Source organism: Peromyscus californicus, unplaced genomic scaffold, assembly GCF_007827085.1.
Source record: "Peromyscus californicus insignis strain IS unplaced genomic scaffold, ASM782708v3 Scaffold_25__1_contigs__length_3188244, whole genome shotgun sequence".
In the NCBI taxonomy this organism is placed as follows: domain Eukaryota; kingdom Metazoa; phylum Chordata; class Mammalia; order Rodentia; family Cricetidae; genus Peromyscus; species Peromyscus californicus.
In genome coordinates, this window is record NW_026294536.1 from 2,139,115 (window position 1) to 2,154,263 (window position 15,149).

Genomic DNA, 15,149 nt, shown 5'->3' on the forward strand with positions numbered 1-15,149 from the left:
ACTTGTATGCGTCACTTCACACATATGTACACATACATCTGAACAGGCATAAAATGTATAGCACATGCACATACACACAGCTATGTCCCACCTCATACTTTTCATTGGCTCTCAATAAAGCAATTATATTATGAATACACAAGAGATTAACACATTGAATTGATCAGAGCCCTTTTGAAAACTGTCTTTGGACAGACTATCCCAACCATACTTGGGGATGTCTTTCAGTAATCCCCTAAGTGTTTACTAAGCCAATCAACTGTCAATCAAAAGTAACCATCACAAATGGAGAGACAGGAAACACACTGACTATTTTCAACACAATGGTAGGGAAAAAACTGCCATTTAAGTAAGCAAATATGCTAATGGGCCAGCCAGACTTAGAGCAAGTGAGTGATGGTGAGGAGGTTGGCTTTACCCAATCGAAGAGCAAATCTGTTCATCTGTGGCCTTTAGAGGCTGGTGGGTATGATAAATGGACAATGCACCGAAAGGCTTCAAGATGTTCTTTGGCCTCCTTAAAGCTAGATATTAATAATTAATATCAGCAATTTTAATGATGCTAATCATTATGACCACAGTAGTGTAATTCAAAGATTTCAAGGGTTTCTGAACTAAAAATGGGAAAAGAATTATGTGATCTAAAATGCTTCAGAGACCTAGACAGGTTGGTAAGAAACTATCAACCACTAGATAGATGGATATTAGAAAGAGAAATCAACCTCAGGGTTTTGATCAACTTTTGTCTGAGAGTTGGAGAGATGCCCTGAGTATTCTAGTGATCAAGGTCTCTTGAGCACTAGGAAGTTGGATGTATTTTCACACTACATCTGTAGACTCCCTTTATCCACCATCCTCCTTGAGCACCAGGGAAGTTGGCTGTATTTTCACACTATATCTGTAGACTCCCTTCCCCACCACCCTTCCTTCCACTGAGCTGATGTTGAGGATTGAATGCAAGGCTTTGGGAATGCTCAAAGGCTAAGCTACATCCAGGGCTCCTCTCCAGGCTTTTGAAAGTCACCCATGCTGATGCTGTTAAGGGTTCCTAACCTTGGCCTCCCTGTATTTCAAAGAACTTAGGAACCAAATTGGTAAAGAAATGTGGACTTATTTACAATTTAGCCAAACTAGGGAGAGAAAGGCTACTGATTTCTCTGTTTCCTGATGTAGTATTTCAGTTTTATGTGGAAGATGAAACAAGGCCAAAAAATACATATCCAGTAGGTTCTGTCCTGGGAAAAGGGGACCTGAGCTCAAGGTTCTTCCTGTCCTCTGTGACAGAGATGGTTGCCTTTTGTTTTGCTTAAGGATAGGCCGAGAGAAATGGATCTAAAATCTTTCCCCCAACTGTTTTGAAAGAGAAAGGATTCTGAGTTGGTTGGTGGTGGAATTCCCATCCACTCCAGGTCTGGCAGAGTTCTTTACCTCTAGGTCCATTTCTCTGAAAGGTTTGGACTGTTCTTATCTTTTCTTTGTAGGCCAGCTTCAGCTCAGACTCCTCTGTGCCTATGAAACACACTTATTCTGCAAGTAAAAACTGATAGTGGACTGATAGGTGGGAAAGGTGTATCTGCTTTACCAGAGCTTCTGCCTAGGGTCTTAGATGGCAGTCACAGTGCCATCAGCAAAAGGGTCCCACAACCTAAACTTTATCACCGGGCAAAAGGGTCCCATAACCTTTGCTTATCACCACTAGTTTTTAATGCCATTTCATGCCCATCTTGTTGGCAAGAGATGCTTATTGTGACAAAATAGGTTCAGTAGATTTTTAACCTTAAAAAGAAAATCTCCTAAATGTTAAAATTCCTTGGCTCCAAAGTTGTATGGAGAATGAGAACTAGACATTATATATGTAATTTAATAAGGCATGACTTTGAAGCCACACAATCTTGTGTTTAAGTCCCAGCTTTATCATTTACTGCCTGAGTGAACTTGACGAACCTGCTTCTCTTCTCTGAGGCTCGAGGGCCTCTGCATAACTGGAAAAGCAGGCCCCATTCAAAGATCGCGCCTTAATCCACAGCAAGGCTCTACTACCGATCCTCAGACACCTCAGACAGGCAGAGCACAAACTGAGAGGACTGGCCTGGGTTGGCTTGTCGACCCCTAAGAAGGTCACCGTCCAGTAGGAAATTAGAAATTGGTGCATAAGATGCTGCGATAAAGAGTAAAAATTAAGAAAAAGTTAAAAGCACTATACTAATAATATCTATGGGGAAAAAAAAAACCTTTTTGTTTGTTTGGTTTTTGTTTTTTGAGACAGAGTTTCTCTGTATAGTTTTGGTGCCTGTGCTGGATCTCACTCTGTAGACCAGACTGGCTTCGAACTCACTTTCTGGTTCTGCCTCCCGAGTACTGGGATTAAAGGCCTGTGTCACCACCACCTGGCTTAAGAAAAAACAACAACAACAAAAACAAACAAACAAACAAACCAAAAAAAACTTTCTAAAAAGCAACATGCCCTATTCATTTGCTAACCCCTCTACATGGCTTTCCACATAATAGAATCTCTGTAGATGGTTGAGTCCACGTGTATTATGTGCATTTATTTCAGAGGTATGGCATGGAATCCACAGATAATTTTATTTTTTAACTAAGCCATCCTACCGTATTTGTTTTTGAATGGCACTCAGGAGTATTGATGTATGCTAGCTAGCAAGACGATTAGGAGGAGATGAGTTTTCAGCCTTTATCACCTCTGTATTTTAGTGTAAATGTCTTTTAAACTTATTTCATAATAATATGTTAGAATCATAGCTGTGATTAACCATTGCTTGGAAAGTCCCAGGGAGTTTAGCCTCCTGTTCTCAACAGCCAACATTGCAGCACAGTAATGGATCTTGAGGAAGTTCATGTTGTGATGTTAATGAGACAGGATGAGCTTGATAGGCTAACCATCCTTCATAGCCGGGACTCATGCATGATATCATCCCCTCAACCTATGAGAGTTCCAGTGTGATCCTAGCTGGAGAGGATGCTCCTGGAAGAGCTGCTTTCCTCTCCACGGTCACTGAGACCTGGTCAAGGGCTCTTTGAGTCAGGAAATCTAGCAGCAGCCAGGAGCTTCCAGTTGTTGCCTTACTAACTGTTATCTTTTCTGTTAGGCAGTTTAGGACACGCTTGTGTAGCATCAAGTGCATTTCTAAATATATGTGTGTGAGAGTCTTTGTGTGTGTGCGTGTGTGTGTGTGTGTGTGTGTGTGTGTGTGTGTGTGTGTGTGTGTGTATGTTCTAAAGGGAAATAGGGAGACGTTGTTCTTAAAATGAATTCCCCCATATTTATGTTTCTGGATAAATGGCAAGCATGGGCACTGCTAAAAAGCCATAGGTTGGTCCAGGTATGGAAAGTATTAGCATCTCATGTCCTAATTTATTTATTTATTTATTTATTATTTATTTATTTATTTATTTTTTTGGTTTTTTGAGACAGGGTTTCTCTGTGTAGCTTTGCGCCTTTCCTGGAACTCACTTGGTAGCCCAGGCTGGCCTCGAACTCACAGAGATCCGCCTGGCTCTGCCTCCCGAGTGCTGGGATTAAAGGCGTGCGCCACCACCGCCCGGCTCTAATTTATTTTTAAAAACTGCAGAAAGAGACATGCTGGAGCATAACAGAGCTGGCCTGATTGTTCTTTAGTTTGGTGTTTCAGTCTAGCCTTTCCACGTGGTCAGTGAACAGAATCAAGCTGGCAGTGATGCTTTCTGGGGCAATGGGAAAGCAAAAGAAAATGCCAACTGTTGACTGATGCGTGTTTTCCAGTAACTTCTACAAAGAAAAGTATTCTTTTCTGAATTAGAATACAGAGTGAAGGATAGTTTGTTTAAAGAAAGAAAAAAAAAAAAGGCCATAAAGAACTTAAAAAAAAAAAAGCTTCAGACTTCCAGTGTTTGGGCGTGACTGGTTTGACAGAGACCTTTGAAGGAAGCCATTGTTGCATGAGTAATTGATACTGAGATTCTCCCATAGGCAAAGACTTAAAAGATGGGCAGTGCTTACTTCATCGTTCATGCCCTATGGCCCTAGGTGACCTCTCCACTCCACACCCCCATAGTGTTTGCATGCTGAACTACCGAACAAGAAATTAACTCTGTCTGCAAAGGAGATGTGTAAGCATGTCCTAATAGACAGCCTTGAACTCTATGCCCCTCCTCTCTCTTCCTTTTTCCTCCCCTCACCCCACTTCATCTGCCTTCCCCTATCATTTCTTCTTCTCTCTTTGGAGGTCAATATCTCACTAGGTGTACATTTCTAAATTTTTGTACTCTTAGAGAGGAAAAAAAAGTCCACCCAGTTTAAGAGGAAGTTTATTTAGCAAAGTAAAGTAAAGGATAGCGTACTCTAGAAGCAATGACTATAGCCACTCACCATAAGGGAGGAATGTGTGTCAGCGGATGTGGGTACCAGCCCATTGGCTTCTGAGTTGTATAATTTAAAGGAGTGTTTATGAATATGCATGAGATAGGTGACATACTACTGATGAAAAGTAACATTTTTCCCCCTTCTCAAATTATGGAGGACTAGAGGACTGGATGTTCCTTTGAAAGAGTTTGGTTCCCAGTAACCATGCCTGGTAGCTCACAACCACCTGTAACTCCCCCTCCAAGAGATCTAATTCCCTTATCTGGGTTCCACCAATACCGGCACTTATGAACATATACACCCACATAGACACAGACGTGTGCACATGATTAAAATTAGAAACAAATCTTTAAAGACCAGCTTACAAAAGGACCGTTCAATGTAAGTCCTAGTGCCCATGCTTCTTTTGACACAGCATTTAAGTTTCATATCCCCCCCCAATTGCATATCTCCACATTCTGTGTCCAAAATTTTGCACAGCCTTTATGTTTCATATGCACTAAGTTATTGTCCTTGTTAGCCCTTCATATTTGACTGTAGACCAAAGTAGATGAGACAGACAACTGGTTGACCTCCTTGCTAGTCTACCTACAGTGTACATTAGCTCTTACTGCTCAGGCTGATTCTCCCTCGGCCACTTGTCTCTTTCTTTGGGCCTGCCGAAATTATATATCATGATTTAATAGAGATGTTTACACTCACCATGTGTATTATAGATTGTTTTCCTCTTGTCTCCACCATGACCTCCCAGAGGAATGAGACAGTCATACTCACTTTTTATTTGCAATACTCAGATGCTTCTTGGTGAACGATGCATATTTTATTCATTATTTTTATATTATTTAACCTGATCAATGAATGTACTGCTGAGGTAGGTTGGTATGATTTATTAATAACCCCAGTGTTGTAATCGCCTACTACGTAAATAGAATACAGAGTAAATATTTGACAGGGGAGTAAGAAGATTAACTGTCCTCGTACACTATTAATTCCCTTCATTTTTACATGAACAGCGATGATTTAAGAGCATAACTAATTTCATTCTGAGGTAAAATTAGCCTACTGATCATTATAGCAAATCACTACCCAGATTATCTAGGCAGATAATATTCAGACTTAGAGAATATATCAACTGAAAAAGCTGGAGTTTCATTCTAGTTAAACAGGAATCAATGTTGAATTTAAAAAAAAAAAAATCATACTTGAGAACCTAGCCACAAAATGAACAAGTTCAAGTGGCATTAATTGGCACGGAATCCCGGTGTTTGTGTATCCCTTAGTTAACCATGAATTCTAACTCCAATTAAGTAACACCTACACACACACACACACACACACACACACACACACACACACACACACACACTCTGGTAAGCAACTAGTGATAAAAAAAATAAAGCCTTAGGTCCAAGAAGCTTATGTTTATTGTCCTACAGTGTGGTGCTAAAATTGTAGCTACAAGAGAAGTTATTAATCTGAGGGCAAAATTGAAGTTCTCTGAAATGACTTCTGTTTTCCAGTTCTACTTCTTATCTGCTGGAGGCAGAATGGGCAGATAATCATTTGAGGCACTTATAAAATAAGTTTAATGATAGGTCAGCCTTGCCGACAGATTTAATGAAGGGCTGTTTATTTTCTTTTTGAAATCTACACTCTGTTGGGAAGTGTAAGTATAGCATGCAGTAACAATGCTATTAATTAAGAGAGATGCATTTGATAAAAATGACTTGATTGTCTAGCACTGGAAGTTCTGTCTTGATTACCTGCAGAGTGTAGTCTGGGATGCTTTCTAAAGAAACATCATTTGTGCAACTTAGGAACTGTGTTCCATACGCCTGTATGACTTTATAGACTCATTGGTGTTTTCCAGATCGTTTAGATTTGATTTAATTAGCCAGTGTCATGAATACAGAAACTATAATCTTAGCTTCATTTTTTTTGTCCTTTTAAGTTTCGTAGAAACCCCAGCTCATTTCTCTTGGAAAGAAAGTTATTACCGATCCGCCATGTCGCAGAGCACCCAGACAAGTGAGTTCCTCAGCCCAGAAGTTTTCCAGCATATCTGGGATTTTTTGGAACAGTAAGTATCGAATAATCAAGAAGGACACCTGAACTCTTTAAAAATAAGTCAACACAAATGGCTGAAACATCATTTACTACAGAACATTTTGAGAGTCAGTTAATAAAAGTTATACTTTTGTAAATTTAAGGCTGTCAATAATATAATATATAAATAATAAATATATAATATAATAAAGTAGTTTTCTTTCTCTAGTTTTCAATACCAAAAGAACATCATTACCTTGAAGTAGTAGCACTGTACACATTCTAAATGTTTTTCCCAGAACAATCTGAAACACCTTCCCCATTATCAATGTCTGACCCTCAAGCCCTATTCCTTTTTCTTGAAAACATATCCCCTAAGAAGGCGAAACACTCCATTTCATTAGTCATTTTACATTTCTGTGTAAAATGTTTATTACTGTTTTTATCAAAACCAGGTTTTAGTTAAGTTGATAGAAAGATGAAAGGAGACATTAGAGTGCTTCCTGTCTGCCACTGACCTTCCAGGATCTGCACATAGCACTGTCCCTGATCTATCCATGTTAGCCTTCGTGTCAGCCAGCAGAGGTCATGCCTCCAACTTGCCAAGCAGGATTTAGTTTGACCTTCCTCAGATGATGCGTATGGGAAATGGTTGAGTCCAGATTCAAACCTGGGGTTTCTGATTCTAAGCAAGGACTGGCCAACACTGAAGCAGCAAATCTTCATTATTATTAATTAGTTAAATGCCTTGTAGTTTCTCCCGATTGGTGATGCATACCTTCCTCCTCTTTGTGCTAGGCCTATATGTTCAGTACAGCCCATCGACTTGAACTTTGTGGATGAACCATCAGAAAATGGTGCAACCAACAAGATTGAGATCAGCATGGATTGTATTCGCATGCAGGACTCAGACCTCAGTGACCCCATGTGGGTGAGTACCCTGAGCTTCCTCTTCAGTGTGTGGGCCAGGCTATTGGCAAATCAAAAGGAGATGGCTCTGAACAGAAAGACCGTTGGGAAGAGAGCAGATCTAGTCACCTGGGAAATGATTAGCTGCTTTTTCTTTTCATTTGTCTGTCTGTTTTCTACATTGTTCTTTATGATAAGCCCAAATTAGAGAGGATGATGGCACCAGGGTGCTCACAGCCCTAGAGAAGCAGAAGCTGGATCTGATGCTGCCCAGATCCATCCCACTGTGGGAACCACTTTTCTCATTTGGCTTCACAGTAATGCTGAAGGAAGAAGTAACTTCTGTGCACATACTCAGGAAACAAAGTCAAAAGGAACATAGATGAAAAATAAGTGGTATTTCCTGGGCTTTTCCAATGTGTCACTCATAATGTTAGGATGTTAGGTTTATTACCTATTTATTAAGTGGTGAAACCATACTGGTGACTTCTGTTTCTGGCTAGGTCAGGAGTATTACTGTTAATTTTGATACAGATCCTGTACCAAAAAACAAAAACAAAAACAAAACAAAACAAAAAACTCAGATGATTCCAAGCAAAGGCGCACCTGCCTTAAAGAAGTTGTGTGTGCTTATGCTGAAAAGACTTTCTATTCTAACTCTTGGCTACATAGGAATAGCTAAAGTTACGAAATTTAAAATGACAAGCTTTTAAATTCCAGTTCCCAACATTGTAATTTATACATGGACATACTTGGTTTCCTAGTGTTCCAGACTGTTCTGTTGTTTCATTGTGTTGTTGAAAACATTCTCTTCCAAAATATCATTTCCACATTTTTCTTCCCCCTATCCAGTTCTTATCTGTCCCTCACTACCCTCTCTGCCCTGCTCTCTCTTGGAATCTTTTCTATGTCACCGTTTCCACCCTCTGGAATTAAATACCATCCCTCTGAAGCAACGGTGATGATAACTTTTGGTATGTTCTGTGTTACGCAATACTACACTTGTTTATTTCTCTGTCTCTTCAGGAATCAGGGGCCACCACATTTTTGTCATTGGAGTGCTCGAGAGCACATAGTACGGGTTCAGAAAGAAGGCAGTAGGGTTTTGCCAGAGAGGAAAAAATAATAATAAAGCACTCGAGGCAGCTGTATTGACATGTGCATGGAAGGAGAGAAAGACTGAATCTCATTAAATAAACAAGCTTACCTTTCTGTAGATAGCCCATTTTTAACTCAAAAGAACTTACAATTGTCATAAATTCTAATCGAATATGAATTTTCAACTTCTATATTAGCACTATTCTGATGCCGTCTTGTCTTTATCTCTGCACACACATAGTTAGATATGAATGGCAGTTACACAGTCCGGGCCAGATTTCCACAGGCCTCAGCAGCTGGCATGGCAAAAGAGTGAGTTTGCGCAGGACGCCCTAACAGTGCTCTGCTCTGTAAGTTAGAAAGCAGGGAGACTCTTAGATGCCTGGCCCTTCTCAACTGCTGTGAGACTGTGTGGGGCTCGTTTCTTCAGCTTTAGTAGCGGCCTTCCACAGTTCCACTATCGGGTAATTGCTAAATACTTTGTAAAGTCTACACATAAATTACTTTCCCCATCAGTATAGTATTTTAATAAGTGGGGAACCCGGCCAATTCTTTTCTCACTGTATAAGAAACACAGCTCTATAATGGGCATGAAGAGACATGACAGATTACTAAGGGCAGAAATTGAGAAATTCATCCTATTTTTTTCTAGTTTTTCATATGGCCAAGAAATGGAATCATGATGTTTTGGTCTGATTATTAGCAAAAGAAATTAAAGTATAGATGTTAAATTAGATTGTAGATACTGTGTATAATTTTATTAGAATGTGTTTTATGCTGCTGAAAATTAGTTCTACTGGGTTAGTGAATGAGGCTGAGTGAAATATCTCAAAAGAAATTCATATTTTATGTTTTCTCAAGTGCCATAATGTTCCTTGATTCTATTGTTTTATATATTACTGTATTTCTCAGATTTGTATTACTTTGGATCTGTGTAAGCATGCCTCTAATACATTCAAAATGTGGATTAAATATTAACAGCTAAACATTCTCCTCAGTGATGGATGCTGGCCAAATAACTATTTTGCATTTATTTACCCTTTATACTTCACGTTAAATCAAATTTTACTTAAAGGAAACTGAGTGGTAATTACCTAAAATGCTCTGTATTTATAACCTTACTGACTCATCCCAGATATACGTGAGAAACCTTCAATTCTACATCTCAATAGACTGCAATGTGTGTGTGTGTGTGTGTGTGTGTGTGTGTGTGTGTGTGTGTGTGTGTGTGTTTGGCCATAGTACCTGTCCCAGGACATATCAGCTTACTTCTATGACCCAGATTTATATAAAATTCCCATCATGTGTACAAGTCCAAACACACTTATTATTTAGCAACTACCTACGGCATGTTATGCTGTAGATGAGGAAATCATTGTTTCTTCCCTTGAGAAGACCATGAAATAGCATTAAAGGTTATAAAATAGCAAATGGGTATAAAATTACCCATGAAATCTACTCAGAAGTATGGATATTCTTACAGAAACATGACAAAGTTATGATTTATTAAGACTGAGAAAGACCAGCAATATGTTACAGAGAGGGTGATTTGTAATAAGGCTTTGGAACATGAGCAAAACTGATTATGATGGGCGGAGTAAGTCCACATTTGCAAAACTGTTAGCATCAAAGCATTAGAGGGACTCAGAAATTTGAAGAGGGCAGGCTGAAAAATTCAACTAAAGAATGTTTAGATAAGAAAAATTTGAGCATTAAAAATTACAGTGTTTAGAGCTGCAGAGTGACTCAGCCATTCAAAGCCTGGGGTGCTCTTCAAGAGGACCGGGATTCTATTCCCAGCACAAACATTGGTTGAAATTGAAAGGCTCTATAGAATGATAATTCTCTTTTGCACACTTGATAGAATTCACCAATGAAACCATCGAGGCCTGGTATGTCTTTTCCAGGAGCTCGAAACCGAATTCCTTTATAGGACTGCTGCTATTCTTTTATCTTGGGCGAGTCTTGACAAGATGTAGTTTTTGAGAAATGATAAATTGAATTATAGTTACTAAGCCCATGCATATAGAATTGTTTGGAATATTTCCTTTATAGTCTGCTAATAGTGGAAAGATAGATAATTATATTTTCATGTACTATCATGGAAACTTTCAGTACCAGAGACTTACCAATATTGATTACCTTTCAACAAAACACCTCAAATTTTACTTTACCTTTTTTTCTAATAGTTTTCTCTATCCAACCTCATTTATTTTTTGTTTGCTTTCCTGACTTCTGTGCCTTTTGCTTTATTTTGCACCCCGCCCTTATTTTTTTCCTGAAATTTCTTTTCTCCTCCCTACCATTTCCCTTCTTCCTCTTCCTCGTCTTCCTCTTTCTCATCTTCCTCCTTGTTTTTCTCATTTCCTCATCATTTCTCTCTCCTGTGTTTTCTCTTCCTCCTCCTTCCCTGCTTCTCCTTTCTTTTCTTACAGCCATCATTTTGTCAGTGCTCTAATGTCTAAGCCTCCTCAATTATATTTATATTTATATTTTCTTTTTCTCCTGCAGATTTTAGCATTGACTATAATAAATTTCCCACTAGACATTGCCATAGCCTCATCCAATAAATACTGAGGTGATTAATGTGTTTTTCAGGTTCTGCTTAGTTTTAAATATATTTACACTTTTCTAGAACTTCAACTTTGACCTATTAGTGCTGGAAAGACTACCACTGAAGTACAAGACCACACACTCTGCTTTTGTTGTGTGGGAAGTTCTATAAATAACAACGGGATCCAGTTGGATTTGAAACTGTATAGTTCTCCATCTTTTCTGTTTTTCTGTCTCCTGGTATATTGACTACTGAGTGTTGAAGTTTCCAAGCAATAATTATGGATCTATTTGCCTTTTCAAGTGTTTACATTTTTTACATGTGTGATATCTAAGATTATTAACATTCATGGCGAATTGGCCCTTGTTTACTCCTTCCATTAACCTCTGCCAGTGTGCTTCCATGTTAGTCTATTTTGTCTCGAGTAATACTTGAGCAATCTGAAACTTCCAGTTCTTTGCTGTTTGTGTGATGAGTATGACAAGAAATCATTGTTTTGAAATGAATTTTTCTCAACAGTATGTAATTGGATGACTTCCATGCATTCTGACAACTTGTGTCGTTCTTTGTGCCGTACACACCATTTAGATATACTGGAATTCGTGTGCTTTAGGACTGTGATTGCTTTCTGCTTCTTCATTCCATTGTTCATGTTTCCATTTATTCTGTCGTTTTGGTTACTTCATCTTTTTTTCAACTGCATTATTTTAATTTATCTACTTTGTCTTTAGTTTATTTGCATATTTTAGTGGTGACTCCAAGAATCTCAGTGTTTTTCCTCTGTCATCTACCAAGAAATAGCATAGAAGAAAATATATTGAAGTCTCCCACAATATGTTGGTGTGTGAGGGTCAATGTGTGATTTAAACTGTACTCGTGTTTCTTTTATGAACTTGGGTCCCCTTGTGTTTGGTGCATAGATGTTAAGAATTGATATCCCCTTGGTAGATTTTCCTTTGATTATTTAGTGTCCTTCCCTATCTCTCTGAATTGTTTTGGTTTGAAGTCTGTTTTGCCAGATATTAAAATGGCTACATCAGCTTTCTTCTTAGGTCCATTCACTGGAAGCATCTCTTTCTATCCTTTTATCTAAGGTGATATTTATCTTTGATGCTAAGGTGTGTTTCTTGTATACAGCAGAAGGATGGGCCCTGTTTTCACATCCATTCTGTTAGCCTGTGTCTTTTTATTGGGTAATTGAGACCATTGATGTTGAGAGTTTTCAATGAGCAGGGTTTGTTGATTACTGTTATTTTGTTGTTTGTGTGTGTATGTGTGTGTGTGTGTGTGTGTGTGTGTGTGTGTGTGTGTGTGTGTGTGTATGTGTGTGTGTGTTCCCTCTTTTAATTTGCTGGTCTGAGATTATTTATTCCTTGTGTTTTCTTGGGTGTACTTAATCTCCTAATGTTGAACTTTCCTTCTAGTACCTTTTGGAGGGCTGGATTTGTAGTTAGATATTGCTTAATTTTGGCTTTATCATGGAATGTCTTATTTTCTCTATCTATTGTGATTGAAAGTGTTGTTGGGTCTAGTTGTCTGGGATGACATCTGAGAGTCTGTAGAACATCTGTCTAGGCCCTTCAAGCTTTTAGCATCTCCATTGAGAATTCAGGGGTTATTGTTCTGCCTTTATATGTTATATGTTACTTGGTCTTTTTCTCTTTAGGATCTTAAATTTGTTGATTTTTAAATTCTTTCTTTGTTTTGTATTTTAGTGTTTTGAATATTATATGACAAGGGGAATTTATTTTCCTGTCCAGTCTATTTGGTGTTCTGTATGCCTCTCATAACTTGATAGACATCTCCTTCTTTATGTTAGAGAAATTTTCTTCTATGATTTTTCAAAAATATTTTCTGTGCCTTTGACCTTTGTTACTTCTTCTTCTTCTATTCCTATTATTCTTAGATTTTTTTCATAATATCCCAGATTTCCTGGATGTTTTGTGCCAGAATTCAGAATTTTTTTACACTTAACATTTTCTTTGATCAAAGTATCCATCTATTCTATCATGTTTTCAATGCCTAAGATTCCCTCTTCCATCTCTTATATTCTATTGGCAAGGCTTGCCTCTAAAGTGCCTGTTCACGTTCCTTGAAGTTCATTTCCAGATTTTCCTCAGTTTGTGTTTTCCTTATCTATTCTATTTTTCACTTTCAGGTCTTGATAAGTTTTCCTCAATTCCTTCCACTGTTTGTGTTTTCATTGATTTCTTTAAGGAGTTTATTTAATCTTTAAGTCCTTTATCATATTCATAAAGGCTATTTCAAGGTCTTTTTCTTGTGCTTCAGCTATGTTGCAGTTCTTAGGGCCTACTTTGTTGGTGTTGATCGGCTCTAGTGGAGATGTATTGTCCTGCCTGTTATTGATTGTATGCTGGCAATTGGGCATCTGGGTTTGGGAAGATTGTAATTCTTGGTGATATCTGGTCTTGTCTTTGTTGGGTGGGTGTTTTCTTCCTTGGTTTCTGTTTACTCTCTGGTTCTTAGAATGTGGTGGCTATGTATTGCCTGGTTGGAAATTCTTCTGGGATTATGATAGGTGTGGTCATTGGGGGTTCTAGATAAAATGTATCCCTGCTTCCCTGGCTGGAATGTCATAAACCAGTTTTATAAAATTTTTTTTATATTTCTATTATAGAGCTTATTTGCTAATCTTCACAAGAAAAAACCACCCTTCATTGTTATAATATAGATTGCTCAGATTCACCATATTTTAACTTTTCTATTGATAGTAATTTTCAGAAAAATATTTAGATATGGATGTTCTCTTATAGATACATAAACGCATAATTATGGGACAAAATTGTGTTCACAATGGGCTTGTTTCCATGAATTCTTTCTTTTATTATTATTGCTGTGTGTTTACATATCCATTAGTTGTGAGGAGGGGTTACAAACTGGAGATAACTTTGGTGATTCAGTATCTTCTGTGAAAAAAATGCAAACATCTGTAGGAGGCGGATGGACGTGTCCATTGATGGCACACCATGGGGATGGAAATGCCTCCATAAGTGGCATCTTTCATTTTAGTCAAGTTATCTGAAGGATTCATAAGGCTAGGCATTTTGGCTGAAGAGAAGTAAGTCCTCTTGGAGACTGGAGCAGCTAGTTGATGCATGGGCAGGCTGTGACAGGGACAGTGTGGAAAAGACCTGGTGGAAAAACAGTGTGCATAGTGTCTAGAATTTGTCCTGGGCTTGAGAATGGCTACATCATTTTTTCCTTTTCCTCCAGCACTTCTTAACCTTTCCTGTAGAAGCCCTGGCAATCTCCTCGGCTGGTGAGCTATGTGTGTTCATTCTCTGAATACAATTAAAACATGGGAGCAAGGAAACATTCCACTAAACACTAAATGCTCTAGCGAGGCCTGTGGAATCCGCGTGTAATCACCTATTCTGCTCACGGGGAAGCTCACTCTACACTTAGTTTAGACTGAGTTTAGATGTCTCCGACAGCAGACTGTTTTTCTCTTTTCTTCTTTGTGTGGCCTAGCCAATAGGAAGACATCACTTTGTTCAAGAGTGCCAACGGGGAGACTTTACCTTAAACACACATATGCATTTCAACCTTGAACAAACAAGCTGCTTAATAAAATAAGGGCAAGGGTTTTCTTTTCTTTCTTTCTTCTCTAGAAATTCACAAATATCACTTGACAGCTGACAGCTCTTCCCTTACAAAAGAGGCTGTTTGCTTTTTGCTTTGGTGTTTGGGTAAACTGCAGCCCACACTGGCAGAGAATGTATTGCCTGGGGGAAGGTGTTTGCAGTCCCTGTGTTTAATCTGAAAAGAAACCCTTTCCCTTCTGCCCCTCCCTCTCCTTCTGCAGAGGGAGAGTTAGAAATGATAGCCCCAGGGGAATAGTTTCCTTAACACCTGTCTCTGGTGTAACCTCAGCAAAGTTACTTAAGACACTGTGCTCTGTGCGTGTGCATTCACAATGGAGAAGTTGAAAAGGACAGATAAACAGACAGGGATTTCAGCAGACACAGGGGAGCTGAGGGTGACCTTGCATCGTCTGAGAACCTTAGCACATTGACATCCTAGCAAGCTGACTTGAAACTACAGCCTTTCCTTCAGCCGGGAGACAGAGTTTCAACCGGAAAAACTTGGAAAACTTTTAGAGAATTATGGGGGCTTTGGAAATGCTCTAGTGACTGTCACACCTTTTCTTAATGATGAGAT

General features: G+C 38.7%; 1 protein-coding gene across 4 annotated transcripts in view; it reads left to right on the top strand.

The window, feature by feature from the left end:
• Tp63 (tumor protein p63) overlaps window positions 1-15,149 on the top strand; it is a 205,464-nt gene that overhangs the window by 72,102 nt on the left and 118,213 nt on the right. For all 4 annotated transcript variants that reach the window (XM_052753869.1, XM_052753870.1, XM_052753871.1 and 1 more), the window contains exons 2-3: window positions 6,312-6,440; window positions 7,205-7,337. In XM_052753869.1, the coding sequence (XP_052609829.1) occupies window positions 6,312-6,440; window positions 7,205-7,337 (262 nt within the window). The remainder of the gene's footprint in view (window positions 1-6,311; window positions 6,441-7,204; window positions 7,338-15,149) is intronic.